This window comes from Scyliorhinus torazame, chromosome 22 (assembly GCF_047496885.1).
Source record: "Scyliorhinus torazame isolate Kashiwa2021f chromosome 22, sScyTor2.1, whole genome shotgun sequence".
Classification (NCBI taxonomy): Eukaryota; Metazoa; Chordata; class Chondrichthyes; order Carcharhiniformes; family Scyliorhinidae; genus Scyliorhinus; species Scyliorhinus torazame.
In genome coordinates this window covers 108,607,168-108,623,359 of record NC_092728.1, presented here as the reverse complement: position 1 = coordinate 108,623,359, position 16,192 = coordinate 108,607,168, and the positions used below count along the sequence as shown (strand labels likewise).

Sequence of the window (16,192 nt, the reverse complement as noted above, 5' to 3'; positions counted from 1 at the left end):
AACCCCTCGATTAGATTCCAGTCTGTAACTCACTCCCGGGTATCTGTTATTCTATATATAAACCCCCCGAACCCCTCGATTAGATTCCAGTCTGTGACTCACTCCTGGGCATCTGTTATTCTATATGTAAACCACCCTGAACCCCTCGATTAGATTCCAGTCTGTAACTCACTCCCGGGTATCTGTTATTCTATATATAAACCCCCCGAACCCCTCGATTAGATTCCAGTCTGTGACTCACTCCTGGGCATCTGTTATTCTATATATAAACCACCCTGAACCCCTCGATTAGATTCCAGTCTGTAACTCACTCCCGTGGATCTGTTATTCTATATGAAAACCAACCTGAACCCCTCGATTAGATTCCAGTCTGTAACTCATTCCGGGTATCTGTTATTCTATATATAAACCACCCCGAGCCCCTCGATTATATTCCAGTCTGTAACTCACTCCCGGGTATCTGTTATTCTATATATAAACCACCCCGAGCCCCTCGATTAGATTCCAGTCTGTAACTCACTCCCGGATATTTATTATTCTATATATAAACCATCCTTTTTTTCAATAAATTTAGCGTAGCCAATTTCTTATCCAATTAAGGGGCAATTTAGTGTGGCCAATCCATGTACCCTGCACATCTTTTGGTTGTGGAGACGAATCCCACACAAACATGGGGAGAATGTGCAAACTCCACATGGACAGAGAACCAGAGCCGGGATCGAACCTGGGACCTCAGAGCCGTGAGGTAGAAGTGCTACCCACTGTGCCACCGTGCTGCTCCATATATATAAACCACCCCAATCCCCTCGATTAGATTCCCGTCTGTAACTGACTCCCGGGTATCGGTTATCCTATATATAAACCACCCCAAACCCCTCGATTAGATTCCCGTCTGTAACTGACTCCCGGGTATCTGTTATTCTATATATAAACCCCATGAACCCCTCGATTAGATTCCAGTATGTAACTCACTCCCCGGTATCTATTATTCTATATATAAACCACCCTAAACCCCTCGATTAGATTCCAGTCTGTAACTCACTCCCGGGTATCTGTTATTCTATATATAAACCACCCTGAACCCCTCGATTAGATTCCAGTCTGTAACTCACTCCCGGGTGTCTATTATTCTATATATAAACCCCCCGAACCCCTCGATTAGATTCCAGTCTGTGACTCACTCCTGGGCATCTGTTATTCTATATAAATTGTAGCGCACAAAGACTCCGAGAGACGAATAGAGATGAAGTCGATGAGGCTTTATTAAGCGTGACTTGTTCCCGCAGTTCAGTAACAGACTGGCCTGTGGGGGAGAACTCCTGGTTCTTATACTCCGCCTTCAGGGCGGAGCTAGGGGTCAACAGCCAACCAGAACCCGGGATCTGTCAGCCAATGACATCACGGTTTCACAGTCCCACATGACCCCTAATGCATACTACCACAACCCCTCGATTAGATTCCAGTCTGTATCTCACTCCCGGGTATGTGTTATTCTATATATAAACCACCCTGAACCCCTCGATTAGATTCCAGTCTGTAACTCACTCCCGGGTATGTGTTATTCTATATATAAACCACCCCGAACCCCTCGATTAGATTCCAGTCTGTATCTTCCTCACTGGATCCTGTTACGCCTCTAGCATGCAACATTAATACGTTGGCCGCTGCCCCTATCCAGCTGCTTACGTCACACTGGTTCTAACAGCAGGATCTGGTTCCAACATGAGCTGTACCAAGTTGCAAAGGTTGACCGTGTATTTCTTCTCCACATGGAGTTTCTCCAGGATGAAGTTCATATATTTCCAGTCTTTCCTGATTATCCTGATCAGTTGTTCAAAGGCATTTTCCTTGTGATAGAGCAATTGGAAAATACATTTACACCAGTTGGCATGCACATCAGAGAAGAAACAACTTTAAAAAGACACCCCCTCCGATACTCGTCCCCTCATAACTCCACATGCAGTTGTTCTGGTGGGGGCAGGGGTGGGGTAGTGATTTTACAGTTTAATGGGCTACACAGGGACTGAGAGTCCACAGGGTCACTATCCCATATTTACACCAGGATCCTGCCCAGTACAGAACACTGTTACAAACCAAAACCCTGTAGTTCATGCAGGCTGAGGGGGCGGCATGTGTGATTGCCAACAACGCCAGAAACAAGAAAAATAGTTGGGCAGTCTGCTCCTTAGTTACATTCTCTGGAGACCACTGTTACATACTGACTCGCTTCCGGGAGACCCCTGTAAATATTGACTCACACCTGGGGCATCCTGTAATTAGTGACCACAGTTATCCTGTAAATACAGACTTACTCTTGGGTGACCTCTTTAAATACCAAAAGATTCCACAAGTATGTTGTCATTTCGGCATGTCATCTCAAAGCAGATAGAGGTCTCGGACCCATACTACAATGAGAGTCAGCGCCTATGGAAACCATAACTCTGGAAATGTCAGTGCCCACAGAGCCAGCACCCCAGCGAGTTTCAGCACCTGGACAGGAAATGAAACAATACTTTTTTCAAATGCTACCCCGAGGAAGTGACAGATAAGGAAGTGGAAAAGGGCTTTGTACGTCCACCATGCTGCATGTCATCATCTCGAGCAATATACACCCTGTGGACCAGATGTCGCTTTTCAAATTCGGCAACCTTTCCAGCACCTCTGGTGACATCCAGAGCTTCGAATCTAGAAGACAGAAAAAAAATGATGTCCTATTGATCTGTAAATATTTTATCTGAATGACAAAAATCACAGGATTCATTCCAGAGCCCAATTTGTTACTGTTTCTGGGGAGCACTGCACATAATTGGCAACATCTGGTCGAACATAGGCCCGTATTTTGCACCACTCTACATGGGACACACCCAGGGCAGGTAAGTATGGGTTAAATATAGAGTAAAGCACTGTCCCACCACTCTCAGGGCAGGGACATCACAGGTCTGGGTCTTGCCGTAAGTAATAGGAATGGTAACGATATTGGACAGTATAAAGCTCAGAAGGGCCACTCCTTTCACACACTGTGCCAACATTGTGGGTGCACCTACACCATATGAACTGTAGCTGTTCAAGAAGGTGGCTCACAAGCTCCATCTGAAGGGCAATTAGGGATGGACAATAAATGCTAGCCTTGCCAAGAATGCTCATATCAAGAACAAATTAAAAAACGGACCTTTTATCCCACCCATGTTGTGATAAAGATTGCAAAGCAGTTTGGTGGACACCCTGACCTCCTCCAGGATCCTCCCATAGATCACCGAAGCAACCCCCGTCTCCAGCCCTCCCACGGACAGCACCGCCTCCACAAATCGTATAGTTCTGATCTCAGGCGCCGACCTCACAACGTCAGGAGGCGTATATTGGACTGGAGAGCGGTGTTTAGGTGACGAGCGCCTGGCTGGCAGCGCCAATGCCATGTGGCCTTGGGAGCTGGCACAGGCACCTCCAGTGGTGGCAAAATGTCCATCTCGGTTTCCGAGTTGGAGCTCGGCGATTCTTTGTCCGGCATCTTGGTGTCGTCAAATACCCGGCACCGGCGGCGGAGCTGGGGGGGTTGGTTCTAACAGGGGTGGCCGGGGCAGTGGTGAAGATGAGTACGGCGGGAGTATCCGGTCTCCGGCTTCGGAGATGGTCCACATGGCGATTAGACTCACAGCCCTGTGCCCGTATTTGGTAAGAAACCGGACTTGTTTTCTTCAACACAACACACGGGATCCAAGCGGCCCCACCGCTGAAGTTCCGGATGTGTACGGCATCTCCCGGTGCGAACTCGCACAGTGGCCTGTCGTGACTTGTAGAACATAGAACATTACAGCGCAGTGCAGGCCCTTCGGCCCTCGATGTTGCGCCGACCTGTGAAAGCCCATCTACACTATTCCCTTATCATTCATAAGTCTATCCAATGACCATTTGAATACCCTTAGTGTTGGCGAGTCCACGACTGTTGCAGGCAGGGCATTCCACACCCTTACTACTCTCTGAGAAAATAACCTACCTCCGACATCTGTCTTATATCTATCACCCCTCAATTTAAAGCTATGTCCCCTCGTGATAGCCATCCGAGGAAAAAGGCTCTCACTGTCCACCCTATCTAATCCTCTGATCACCTTGTATGCCTCAATTAAGTCATCTCTTAAACTTCTCTCTAACGACAACAGCCTCAAGTCCCTCAGCCTTTCCTCATAAGATCTTCCCTCCATACCAGGCAACATTCTGGTAAATCTCCTCTGCACCCTTTCCAATGCTTCCACATCCTTCCTATAATGCGGTGACCAGAATTGCACGCAATACTCCAAATGCGGCCGCACCAGAGTGTTGTATAGCTGCAACATGACCTCATGGCTCCTAAACTCAATCCCACTACCAATAAAAGCTAACACACCGTACGCCTTCTTAACAACCCTCTCAACCTGGGTGGCAACTTTCAGGGATCTATGTACATGGACACCGAGATCTCTCTGCTCATCCACACTGCCAAGAATCTTACCATTAGCCCAGCACTCAATCTTCCTGTTATTCCTTCCAAAATGAATCACCTCACACTTTTCTGCATTAAACTCCATTTGCCACCTCTTAGCCCAGCGCTGCAGCTTAGCTATGTCCCTCTGTAACTTGTAACATCCTTCCGCACTGTCCACAACTCCACCGACTTTAGTGTCATCTGCAAATTTACTCACCCATCCTTCTACGCCCTCCTCCAGGTCATTTATAAAAATGACAAACAGCAGTGGCCCCAAAACAGATCCTTGTGGTACACCACTAGTAACTGGACTCCAGTCTGAACATTTCCCATCAACCACCACCCTTTGTCTTCTTCCAGCTAGCCAATTTCTGATCCAAACTGCTAAATCACCCTGAATCCCATGCCTCCGTATTTTCTGCAGTAGCCTACCATGGGGAACCTTATCAAACGCTTTACTGAAATCCATATACACCACATCAACTGCTTTACCCTCATCCACCTGTTTGGTCACCTTCTCAAAGAACTCTATAAGGTTTGTGAGGCACGACCTACCCTTCACAAAACCGTGTTGACTATCTCTAATCAAATTATTCCTTTCCAGATGATTATACATCCTATCTCTTATAAACCTTTCCAAGATTTTTCCCACAACAGAAGTAAGGCTCACTGGTCTATAGTTACCGGGGTTATCTCTACTCCCCTTCTTGAACAAGGGGACAACATTTGCTATCCTCCAGTCTTCTGGCACTATTCCTGTAGACAAAGATGACTTAAAGATCAAGGCCAAAGGCTCAGCAATCTCCTCCCTAGCTTCCCAGAGAATCCTAGGATAAATCCCATCCGGCCCAGGTGACTTATCTATTTTCACTTTCCAGAATTGCTAACACCTCCTCCTTATGAACCTCAAGCCCTTCTAGTCTAGTAGCCTGAATCTCAGTATTATCCTCGACAACATTGTCTTTTTCCTGTGTGAATACTGATGAAAAATATTCATTTAGCACCTCTCCTATCTCCTCGGACTCCAATCACAACTTCCCACTACTGTCCTTGACTGGCCCTACTCTTACGCTAGTCATTCTCTTATTCCTGACATATCTATAGAAAGCTTTAGGGTTATCCTTGATCCTACCTGCCAAAGACTTCTCATGTCCCCTCCTGGCTCTTCTTAGCTCTCTCTTTAGGTCCTTCCTAGCTAACTTGTAACTCTCGAGCGCCCGAACTGAACCTTCATGTCTCGTCTTTACATAAGTCTCCTTCTTCCTATTGACAAGTGTTTCGACTGCTTTAGTAAACCACGGTTCCCTCACTCGACCACTTCCTCCCTGCCTGACAGGTACATATTTATCAAGGACACGCAGTAGCTGTTCCTTGAACAAGCTCCACATTTCCATTGTGCTCATCCCCTGCAGTTTTCCTCTCCATCCGATGTATCCTAAGTCTTTCCCCCAGATATAACTCTTGCCCTGCGGTATATACCTATCCCTTTCCATCACTAAAGTAAACGTAATCGAATTGTGGTCACTATCACCAAAGTGCTCATCTACCTCCAAATCTAACACCTGTCCTGGTTCATTACCCAGTACCAAATCCAATATGGCCTCGCCTCTCGTTGGCCTATCTACATACTGTGTCAGGAAACCCTCCTGCACACATTGGACAAAAACGGACCGATCTAATGTACTCGAACTATAGCGTTTCCAGTCAATATTTGGAAAGTTAAAGTCCCCCATAACAACTACCCTGTTGCTTTCGATCCTATCCAGAATCATCTTTGTAATCCTCTCCTCTACATCTCTGGAACTTTTCAGAGGCCTATAGAAAACCCCTAACAGGGTGACCTCTCCTTTCCTGTTTCTCAGCTCAGCCCATACTACTTCAGTAGACGAGTCCTCATCAAACGTCCTTTCTGCCACTGTAATACTGTCCTTGACTAACAATGCGACCCCTCCACCTCTTTTACCACCTTCCCTGAGCTTACTGAAATATCTAAATCCCGGCACCTGCAACAACCATTCCTGTCCCTGCTCTATCCATGTCTCCGAAATGGCCACAACATCAAAGTCCCAGGTACCAACCCATGCCGCAAGTTCACCCACCTTATTCCGGATGCTCCTGGCATTGAAGAAGACACGCTTTAAACCACCTTCCTGCCTGCCGGTACACTCCTGCAACTTTGAAACCTTACTCATGACCTCACTACTCTCAACCTCCTGTATACTGGAGCTACAATTCAGGTTCCCAAGCCCCTGCTGAACTAGTTTAAACCCTCCCGAAGAGCATTAGCAAATTTCCCCCCCAGAATATTGGTCCCCCTCTGGTCCAGGTGCAGACCATACCGTTTGTAGAGGTCCCACCGACCCCAGAATGAGCCCCAATTATCCAGGAATCTGAAACCCTCCCTCCTGCACCATCCCTGAAGCCACGTGTTCAACTCCTCTCCCTCCTTATTCCTCGTCTCGCTATCACGTGGCACGGGTAACAACCCAGAGATAATAACTCAGTTTGTCCTAGATCTAAGTTTCCACCCTCGCTCCCGGAATTCCTGTCCCAGTTCGATCCTGAGCGCGGCGGACCGTTCTGCCAATATCCGAAAGAACCAGGCTCAATCGTGTGCGGAGCCAGCGACCCATCAACAGCTCGGCTGGCACGATGCCCGTCGTGGCACGCGGGGTTGTCCGGTAGCAGAATAAAAACATTGCTAAGCGGGTCTCCCAGGAACCCGATATTTGATTTTTTTTCATTCCGAGCTTAAATGTTTGCACTGCCCACTTGGCCAACCCATTCAAGCTGGGTGGTATGGGGTGGCATCACGTGACGGATCCTGTTAGCAGACATGAATGCTGTAATTTCCGCACTCATTGTTCCCGTGTTTCCAGGTTTGCCAGCTGACTCTGCTGGGGGAGTGACAGAGGAACGTTCATGTTCAGATTCTCAATCTATCTCTTCACTAACAATTCCAGATCAATTGTTATAAGATTCACCAGTGAATTTCTTTTTTTTTTTTAAATATTTTTATTGGGGTATTTGCAAGTTTTTATAATAATAACAGCGACATAAACATGGTATAATAAACATTTCCACTCCCATCATGATCTTCATACACCCCAACCATAAAATAACAATCCGACCCTCTCCCACCCCCCCCTTTGGAATTCTGCTTCTGCTGACATTTTAATTTTCCCCGAGAAAGTCGACGAACGGCTGCCACCTCCGGGTGAACCCAGCCATTGACCCTCTTAAGGCGAATTTTATTTTCTCGAGACTGAGAAACCCAGTCACCAGCGAAATTCAATAGGTCGCAACGCAATCGCAAAGCAGCACGGTAGCACTGTGGAGAGCACAATTGCTTCACAGCTCCAGGGTCCCAGGTTCGATTCCCGGCTTGGGTCGCTGTCTGTGCGGAGTCTGCACGTTCTCCCCGTCTCTGCGTGGGTTTCCTCCGGGTGCTCCGGTTTCCTCCCACAGTCCAAAGATGTGCAGGTTAGGTGGATTGGCCATGATAAATTGCCCTTAGTGTCCAAAATTGCCCTTAGTGTTGGGTGGGGTTACTGGGTTATGGGGATAGGGTGGAGGTGTGGACCTTGGGTCGGGTGCTCTTTCCAAGAGTCGGTGCAGACTTGATGGGCCGAATGGCCTGCTTCTGCACTGTAAATTCTATGTTCAAAGCTCCTGACAGACTTTTTAGAAAAATATTATTATTTGCCATATTGTCATCATTTTCACCATACAAAAGAGAAACAGAAACAAAAACAACCACAACGATATTAAAACAAATACAGTTACCCCAAATTTCCCCCTCCCCTCCCCTTTCCAAACAAGTCAACGGCAACCAACTCCCAAAACTGCATAACAAACAAACCCCAAGAATTGTAGGACCCCTCCTTCGCCTCCCTCAGCTCAAACTTCACCTTCCAGGGTCAAAACTCCAGCAGGGGGACCCCCGCCACGCCGAGGCACAGAGTGGAGACACTGATCTCCACCCCAGCAGGACCCGCCTACGAGCAATCAGCGAGGCAAAGGCTAAAACATCGGCCCCCACTCTTGCCTGCAACTCAGGCCAGTCCGCCACTCCGAAAATGGCTTCTGGGGGACCAAGCTCTACATCCACGTGTAAGGCCCCCGAGATTGTACTGAACACTGTCCTCCAAAATCTTTCTAGCTTCGGGCAGAACCAAAACACATGAACATGGTTCACGGGGCCCCTCCCACATCACTCACAGATATCCTCCACCCCCTCAAACAGCTGGCTCATCTTTGATTTTGTGAGGTGCGCCCTGTACACTACCTTCAGCTGTATCAGTCCCAGCCTCGCACATGAGATTGAGCATTTACCCTCCGCAGCACCTCACACCACAATCCCTCTTCCATCAACCCACCCCCCAGCTCCTCCTCCCACTTTCCCTTAATCCCCTCCATAGAAACCTTGTCCTCCTCCAGCATCCTCCCGTAGATCGCCAGAGCAGCACGGTAGCATTGTGAGGGCAGCACGGTAGCATTGTGGATAGCACAATTGCTTCACAGCTCCAGGGTCCCAGGTTCGATTCCAGCTTGGGTCACTGTCTGTGCGGAGCCCCTTCCCGTGTCTGCGTGGGTTTCCTCCGGGTGCTCCGGTTTCCTCCCACAGTCCAAAGACGGTTAGGTGGATTGGCCATGCTAAATTGTCCCTTAGTGTCCAAAATTGCCCTTAACGTTGTGTAGCGTTACTGGGTTATGGGGATAGGGTGGAGGTGTGGACCTTGGGTAGGGTGCTCTTTCCAAGAGCCGGTGCAGACTCGATGGGCCAAATGGCCTCCTTCTGCACTGTAAATTCAATGAAATCTATGAAACAACCCCCCTCTCGAGCCCTCCCGCGGACAGTGCCGCCTCCAGCAACGAGGAGGCCGGCGCTAACGGGAAGGTTTGGAACACCTTCCTTGCAAAATCTCAAGCCTGTAGGTACCTAAACCCTTCCCCCTGAGCCAATCCATACTTCTCTCCCAACTCCTCCAGACTCGCGAATCATCCCCCAAGAAACAAATCCTTTATTTCCTTGATTCCCTCTCTCTTCCCATCTCTGTAACCTCGCATAAATCCTCCCTGGCTCGAACCCATGATTCCCTCTAACCGGCATCCCCCTGACCTGGCCCCCAGCTCAAAACGTTGCCTAAACTGCCTCCATATCTTCAAAGTGGCCACCACCACTGGTCTCACCAGTACCTTCCTGGTGTCATCAGGAGCAGCGCCGTTGCCAGCGCCCGCAACCCGAACCCCCTACTCAAGTCTCCTCCACCTGAACACATCGGGCCTCCCCTCTTTGGTCCAGCCTGCACCTTCTCCACATTCACCACCAAATAGCGGTACAGTATGTTTGGGAGACCTAGCTCTCCTAATGCCTGTCATCCTCTCTGCAAGACCACCCTCCTAATGCTGCCCCCCCCACCCCAGATAAACGAGGAGATCAATTTGTCCACCCCCCTGAAGAAAGATTTTGTTATAAAAGACTGTTAGGCACTGGAATAAGAACAAAAATCATGGTAACACATTCATTTTACCTGCCTGCACCCGGCCCATCAACGACTGAGGGAGGTTGTTCCAACTTAACAAATCGGCCTTCTCCCTCCCCTCCAAACTTGGAAAATTGTATTTTCGGTGCCCACCCCAATCCTGAGCCACCTGCACCCCCAAGTAACTACAGTGGGTTGCCGCCAAACAGAATGGCAGTCCCCCCCCCAACCCCCGCCCCTACTCCCGGCTGTGAGACCATGAAATCCTCACTCTTGCCGAAGTTCAATTTTAACCCCGAGAACATCCCGAATCTTTGAAGCAGCTCGATTAGTTTATCTCATTTGGCTGGACAGCTGGTTTGTGATGCAGAGCAAGCCCAGCATTGCGGGTTCAATTCTTCTTGGGAGGCACGGTAGCACAGTGGTTAGCACAGTTGCTTCACAGAACCAGGGTCCCAGGTTCAATTCCCGGCCTGGGTCACTGTCTGTGCGGAGTCTGCACGTTCTCCCCGTGTGTTTTCCTCCGGGTGCTCCGGTTTCCTCCCACAAGTCCCGAAAGATGTGCTGGTAGATAATTTGGACATTCTGAATTCTCCCTCTGTGTACCCGAACAGGTGCATCACCCGGTTCTTCACCCTCCCTCAACAACTCCGCCAGCATCTTCACGAAGTACTCAGTCGGTCTCGGGCCCTCCACCCCCTCAGGCAAGCCCACAATTCGTAAATTCTGCCGCCTCAACCGGTTCTCCAGGTCCTCCACCTTGGATCGGAGTCCTTTGTTGGCCTCCACCACCCTCCGCAGCTCCTCACCCATCGAGGTGAACTGGTCACTGTGCTGGGACAGAGCTTCCTCCACTCCCTCCAACTTCTCTGCTTGCACCCGTACCTCGGCTGATGTCTTCGGCATCACCGCCTTCACTGGGTCAATGGTCTCCTCCACCCACTCCTTCATCGCAGCAATCATCTGCTTTCGCAGAACCTCTATGAGCTTTGCGAACTGCCTCTCAAACTCTCCAGCCATCAGTTCGGTCAGAGTTTCCACTGTGAGGAGTGCAGCCCCACCCAGTGACCCAGCCTCCGCCATCTTTCCTGCTGCTTGGCTGACCCAAACTTTCACTCGCCTCCTTTTTCCCAGCGGCTGTTTTCTGGGTCTGAGCCACCCCCACCTTCCTGCACCAGCTTGTTCCAAAACGGCCCCGGAACCTGTTATATTACCTTTGGTGGTAATATGTCATTGTCTTTGCCTTTTGATCCAGAATGGTCTGTTGAGTTGATGACAAAGAAACCACCAATCTTTAGAGTGAATCAAAACTAATTTATTGGATAACAATTAATTAAATGAAGTTCGCACTGAGATATAACTAGTAATAATGTAATGTTGAATCTGTCTAGTGCGGGATTTTGTTCGGAGGCAGGTTCTGGGCTTTCCTCGCCTCCCACTAAGGGGACTACAAGATAAGGTGATGTCAAAAAAGGGGTCGGGGAGGGGAGTGTCTCGGAAATATAAAAGGAACTGATGGAGTGAGAAGGGGGGATGAAGAGGAAGTGGGAGGAAGAGCGAGGAGGAGAGTTGGAAGTCGGGTTATGGGGGGAGGCCCTGAGGAGAGTTAATGCATCCTCGTCGTGTGCCAGGCTCAGCCTGATCCAATTCAAGGTGGTCCACAAGGCTCATATGACTGTGGCCCAGATGAGTAGGTTTTTTGAGGAGGTGGCGGACAGGTGTGGGCGGTGTGGGGGAAGTCCTGGGAAACATGTATATATGTTTTGGGTGTGTCCGAGGCTGAGGGGATTTTGGCAGGGATTCGCAGATGCCATGTCAGAGGTCCTGGAAGGGAGGATTACTCCCGAGTCTCAAGATGGTATTATATTTGGGGTGTCGGAAGATCCGGGAGCCTAGTGGGGGAGAGAGGCCGATGTTTTGGCCTTTGCCTCCCTGGTGGCCTGGAGATGGATTTTGTTGGGATGGAGGGACGGAGCCTCCAAAGTCAGGGCTGTGGATCAGTGACATGGCAGGGTTTCTTAGGCTAGAGAAAATTAAGTCCGCCTTAAGGGGTTCGCTACAGGGGTTTGCTCGGAGGTGGCAGCTGTTCATCAACTTCTTGAAGGAAAATTGACCGTCAGCTTGGGGAGGTGGGGGGTTGGGTATGTTATTGTGGGGTTTTTGTGTGTGTTGGATCTCTTTGTTCAAAATGTTAAAATTATAAATGCCTCAATAAAATATTTTCTAAAAAAGAATGTCTAGCAATAATCTATAATTTAGTAGTCACTAATGATATTGTCATGAGAATGTCGCTTTAAGAAATGTTTGGCTGCTCATATTACTGCAGTGATGTCAGAGTGTGGGTGGAGCTGGGCTGTCAGGGTGTGTTTTAGTTTTGTTTTCAGTGTTGGAGCTGAAGCCAGACCATGCAGGTGTACTGCTGTTCTCTATGCCATCAAAAGACTATCTCTTGATCATTTGGTGAATTCAGAATTATAAATGTTTTCAGTAGTGACTGTTTTCTAGATTAGTGCTATCTGTCTCTCTCAGTATTTTGTGTACCCTGGTACTCCTCTGTAATATTTTCTCCTCAATCCCACACCCAGATTGTTTTTACAAGTCAGCAGTTTCTTGGTCACCATTAATGGTAGCCATGATGTGGAGATGCCGGTGTTGGACTGGGGTGAGCACAGTAAGAAGTCTTACAACACCAGGTTAAAGTCCAACAGGGTTGTTTCAAACACTAGCTTTCGGAGCACGGCCCCTTCCTCAGGTGAATGAAGAGGTATGTTCCAGAAACATATATATAGACAAATTCAAAGATACAAGACAATGCCTTGAATGCGAGCATTTGCAGGTAATCAAGTCTTTACAGATCCAGAGATAGGGGTAACCCCAGGTTAAAGAGGTGTGATTTGTCTCAAGCCAGGACAGTTGGTAGGATTTTGCAAGCCCAGGCCAGATGGTGGGGGATGAATGTAATGCGACATGAATCCCAGGTCCCAGTTGAGGCCGCACTCCTCATATGTGCGGAACTTGGCTATAAGTTTCTGCTCGGCGATTCTGCGTTGTCGCGCGTCCTGAAGGCCGTCTTGGAGAACGCTCACCCGGAGATCAGAGGCTGAATGCCCTTGACTGCTGAAGTGTTCCCCGACTGGAAAGGAACATTCCTGCCTGGTGATTGTCGCACGATGTCCGTTCGTTCGTTGTCGCAGCGTCTGCATGGTCTCGCCAATGTACCACGCTTCGGGACATCCTTTCCTGCAGCGTATGAGGTAGACAACGTTGGCCGAGTTGCACGAGTATGTACCGCGTAACCAAACCTGTTGGACTTCAACCTGGTGTTGTAAGACTTCTTACCATTAATGGTGTAAGCCTTTTCTTTTATTCCAGATTGATTTAATGAACTGAACTTAAATTTTCCAGCTGCCATAATGGGAATGATTTGCACTTGCGGCTCCCGATCATTAGTTCAAATCTCTGGATTACTAGTCCATCACCACTATGCTACCATAGTGTTAGATCCAAAGGAGAGGCATGCAAATTGGCAAGAAAAAGCAATAGACCTGAGGATTGGGAACAGCTTGAGCGTGAACCGGCCGTTAGATTCCGGTAGAGGCCAAAGTCGGGAACCCCGCCAGGCGCCGATTGGTTTGCGACGTGGTGAGAAACCAATAATCACCAATTAAAGCCAATCTCCATACTATTAACCGGAATGACCCCCTATCTAACGGCCTTCCGAGAGCTAATGGCCTCCCCAGCAAGTGGTCGCGTGGGTGCCGATTGGTACACCTTTTCCAAAACGTGAGGCTGGCGGAGTAGCTGCTGGGGGGTCCGAGGAAGCAAGTAGCCATCTTCGAAGTCGAGCAATCAGCCTGGGAGCACTGGGGTTGCTGGCACAGTGCTCGGTAAAGCACGGGGGGGGTGAACCCAGGAGGGATGGCCTCAGTCGGGGGGGGGGGGGGGGGGGGGCTGATGCCAGGAGGGAGGGCCTTGGTCAGAGAGGAGGGGGGGAGTGAACCACGGGAGGGATGGCCTCAGTCGGGGGGGGGGGGGGGGGGGGGGGGGGGGGGGTGCTGCCGCCAGGAGGGATGGCCTTGGTCAGGGAGGGTGAACCCCCAGGAGGGATGGCCTCAGTCGGGGGGGGGGGGGGGGGGGGGCTGACGCCAGGAGGGATGGCCTTGGTCAGGGAGGGTGAACCCCAGGAGGGATGGCCTCAGTCGGGGGGGGGGGGGGGGGGGGGCTGACGCCAGGAGGGATGGCCTTGGTCAGGGAGGGTGAACCCCAGGAGGAATGGCCTCAGTCGGGGGGGGGGGGGGGCTGACGCCAGGAGGGATGGCTTTGGTCAGGGAGGGGGGGGGGGGGTGAACCACGGGAGGGATGGCCTCAGTCGAGGGGGGTTGCTGACGCCAGGAGGGATAGCCTCGGTCTGGGGGTGAACTCCACAGGAGGGATGGCTTCAGTCGGGGGAGGGAGGGGGGGGGGGTGGGAGTGAACCACAGGAGGGATGGCTTCAGTCGGGGGAGGGGGGGGGGGCAGTGAACCACAGGAGGGATGGCCTCAGTCGAGGGGGGTTGCTGACGCCAGGAGGGATAGCCTCGGTCTGGGGGTGAACTCCACAGGAGGGATGGCTTCAGTCGGGGGAGGGGGGGGGGCAGTGAACCACAGGAGGGATGGCCTCGGTCGGGGGGGGGGGAGTGAACCACAGGAGGGATGGCCTTGGTCAGGGAGGGTGAACCCCAGGAGGGATGGCCTTGGTCAGGGAGGGGGGGGAGTGAATCACAGGAGGGATGGCCTCAGTCGGGGGGAGAACCACAGGAGGGATGGCCTTGGTCAGGGAGGGGGGGGGAGTGAATCACGGGAGGGATGGCCTCAGTCGGGGGGGGGGGGGGGGGGGGGGAGAACCACAGGAGGGATGGCTGCGGCATTGATAAGGGGTCGCCCCTGGGCTGGGGGGTGGGTGCTCCAGCGCCCACGGGTCCAACATGCCTCCCCTGGATCGTCTGTACGCATAATGGGGGCAGCTGCGGTTACTGCTTATCCGTCCAACCAACTACCCATGACCCCCACTGACCTTGGCAGCCTCCGGGCACACAGCTGAAGGCCGTTACTAAGAAGGCAACTGTAGTAATGTGAGCACTTCACAGCCCCCAAGTGGATTCAGTTGTCTACACGTGTCATGTCACAGGTGAGAGATACGGCCTCACATTCCAGCCAGACCGTGAGGCCTGAACACCGGAAGCTTCAACAGCACAGAGGCAGAATGCAACATCCAAACACCCAAGGGCTGGGCCTCAGCACAGGGGACATGCCCGCAACCACAGGGTGGGTGTGTGCACCAGTGACGGAACTAGAGCCCGGTCCAGGTAACGTTACCAGGGATGTCTGGGGTCCAGGCTCTAGTGCCCGGGGGCTCCCACTGTGGTCAGGGGTGCTTGTGCAGGGCATGTTGGATGGCACACTGAGGTATAGCAGGGGATGAGGGTGGGGGTGGGGGGCATGAGGGACCGGAGTGTACCAGGCTGGAGGCTATCACTGATTGACTGTCTCTCACCAGTGTCAATTCCTTACAGTTATTACATGGGATGGATGATATCTTGGAACACGTGGAGGCTGCTATCTGTCAGTCCAGGCAGCCAGAAGCCAGGCAAGGCGGCGGCAGCAGCGTCGACAGAGGCTCACGGCAGCGGCCCACGTGCAGGGCCCAGCCCCACACCCCGAGGACCCGGCTACCCATTAGACCAGTGAGGGATCCAGAGGAGGCCCACGACGGCCCAAGGTGTACAGACGTTGCTGTTCATTCAAACAGATGACGGACAGCGTTTGCCGTTGGAGGCTCCACCTCAACAAGGAAACTGTGTGGCACCTGCGCTATATCCTGGCGGACTTGACACCACATGGAAGACTATACCTGCTCCCGGTGGCGGTCAAGGTCACCACTTTTATCTTCAGGATCCTTCCAGGTCTCGAGCGGAGACTTGTGTGACACTTCCCAACCTACAAGAGCAGCTAACTATGTAAACTTTGACCTGGACCAAGCCCAATAGGATGCCCAGGCAGCAGAATTCTCCGCCATCGCCGGGATGCCCCAGGTCCAGGAGTAATAGATGGCATACATGTCTCCTTGTGCTGTCAGGGAGCGCCCGACATCAACAGTAAGGGGTTCCACTCCCTAAACGTCCACTATGTGTGCGACCACCACATGAAGATTATGCACGTGTGTGCGTGCTTCCCAGAGAGTGTGCACGACAGCGAGATCGGAAATCCCTAG

The 16,192-nt window shown here is 51.0% G+C and overlaps 1 protein-coding gene across 3 annotated transcripts in view; it reads right to left on the bottom strand.

Moving 5' to 3' along the window:
• The window catches only part of LOC140399348 (serine/threonine kinase-like domain-containing protein STKLD1), an 84,243-nt gene that overhangs the window by 35,700 nt on the left and 32,351 nt on the right, over positions 1 to 16,192 (bottom strand). For all 3 annotated transcript variants that reach the window (XM_072488908.1, XM_072488909.1, XM_072488910.1), the window contains 2 exons: positions 2,573 to 2,685; positions 1,687 to 1,847 (listed from right to left, as the gene is read on the bottom strand). In XM_072488908.1, coding sequence (XP_072345009.1) covers positions 1,687 to 1,847; positions 2,573 to 2,685 — 274 coding nt within the window. The remainder of the gene's footprint in view (positions 1 to 1,686; positions 1,848 to 2,572; positions 2,686 to 16,192) is intronic.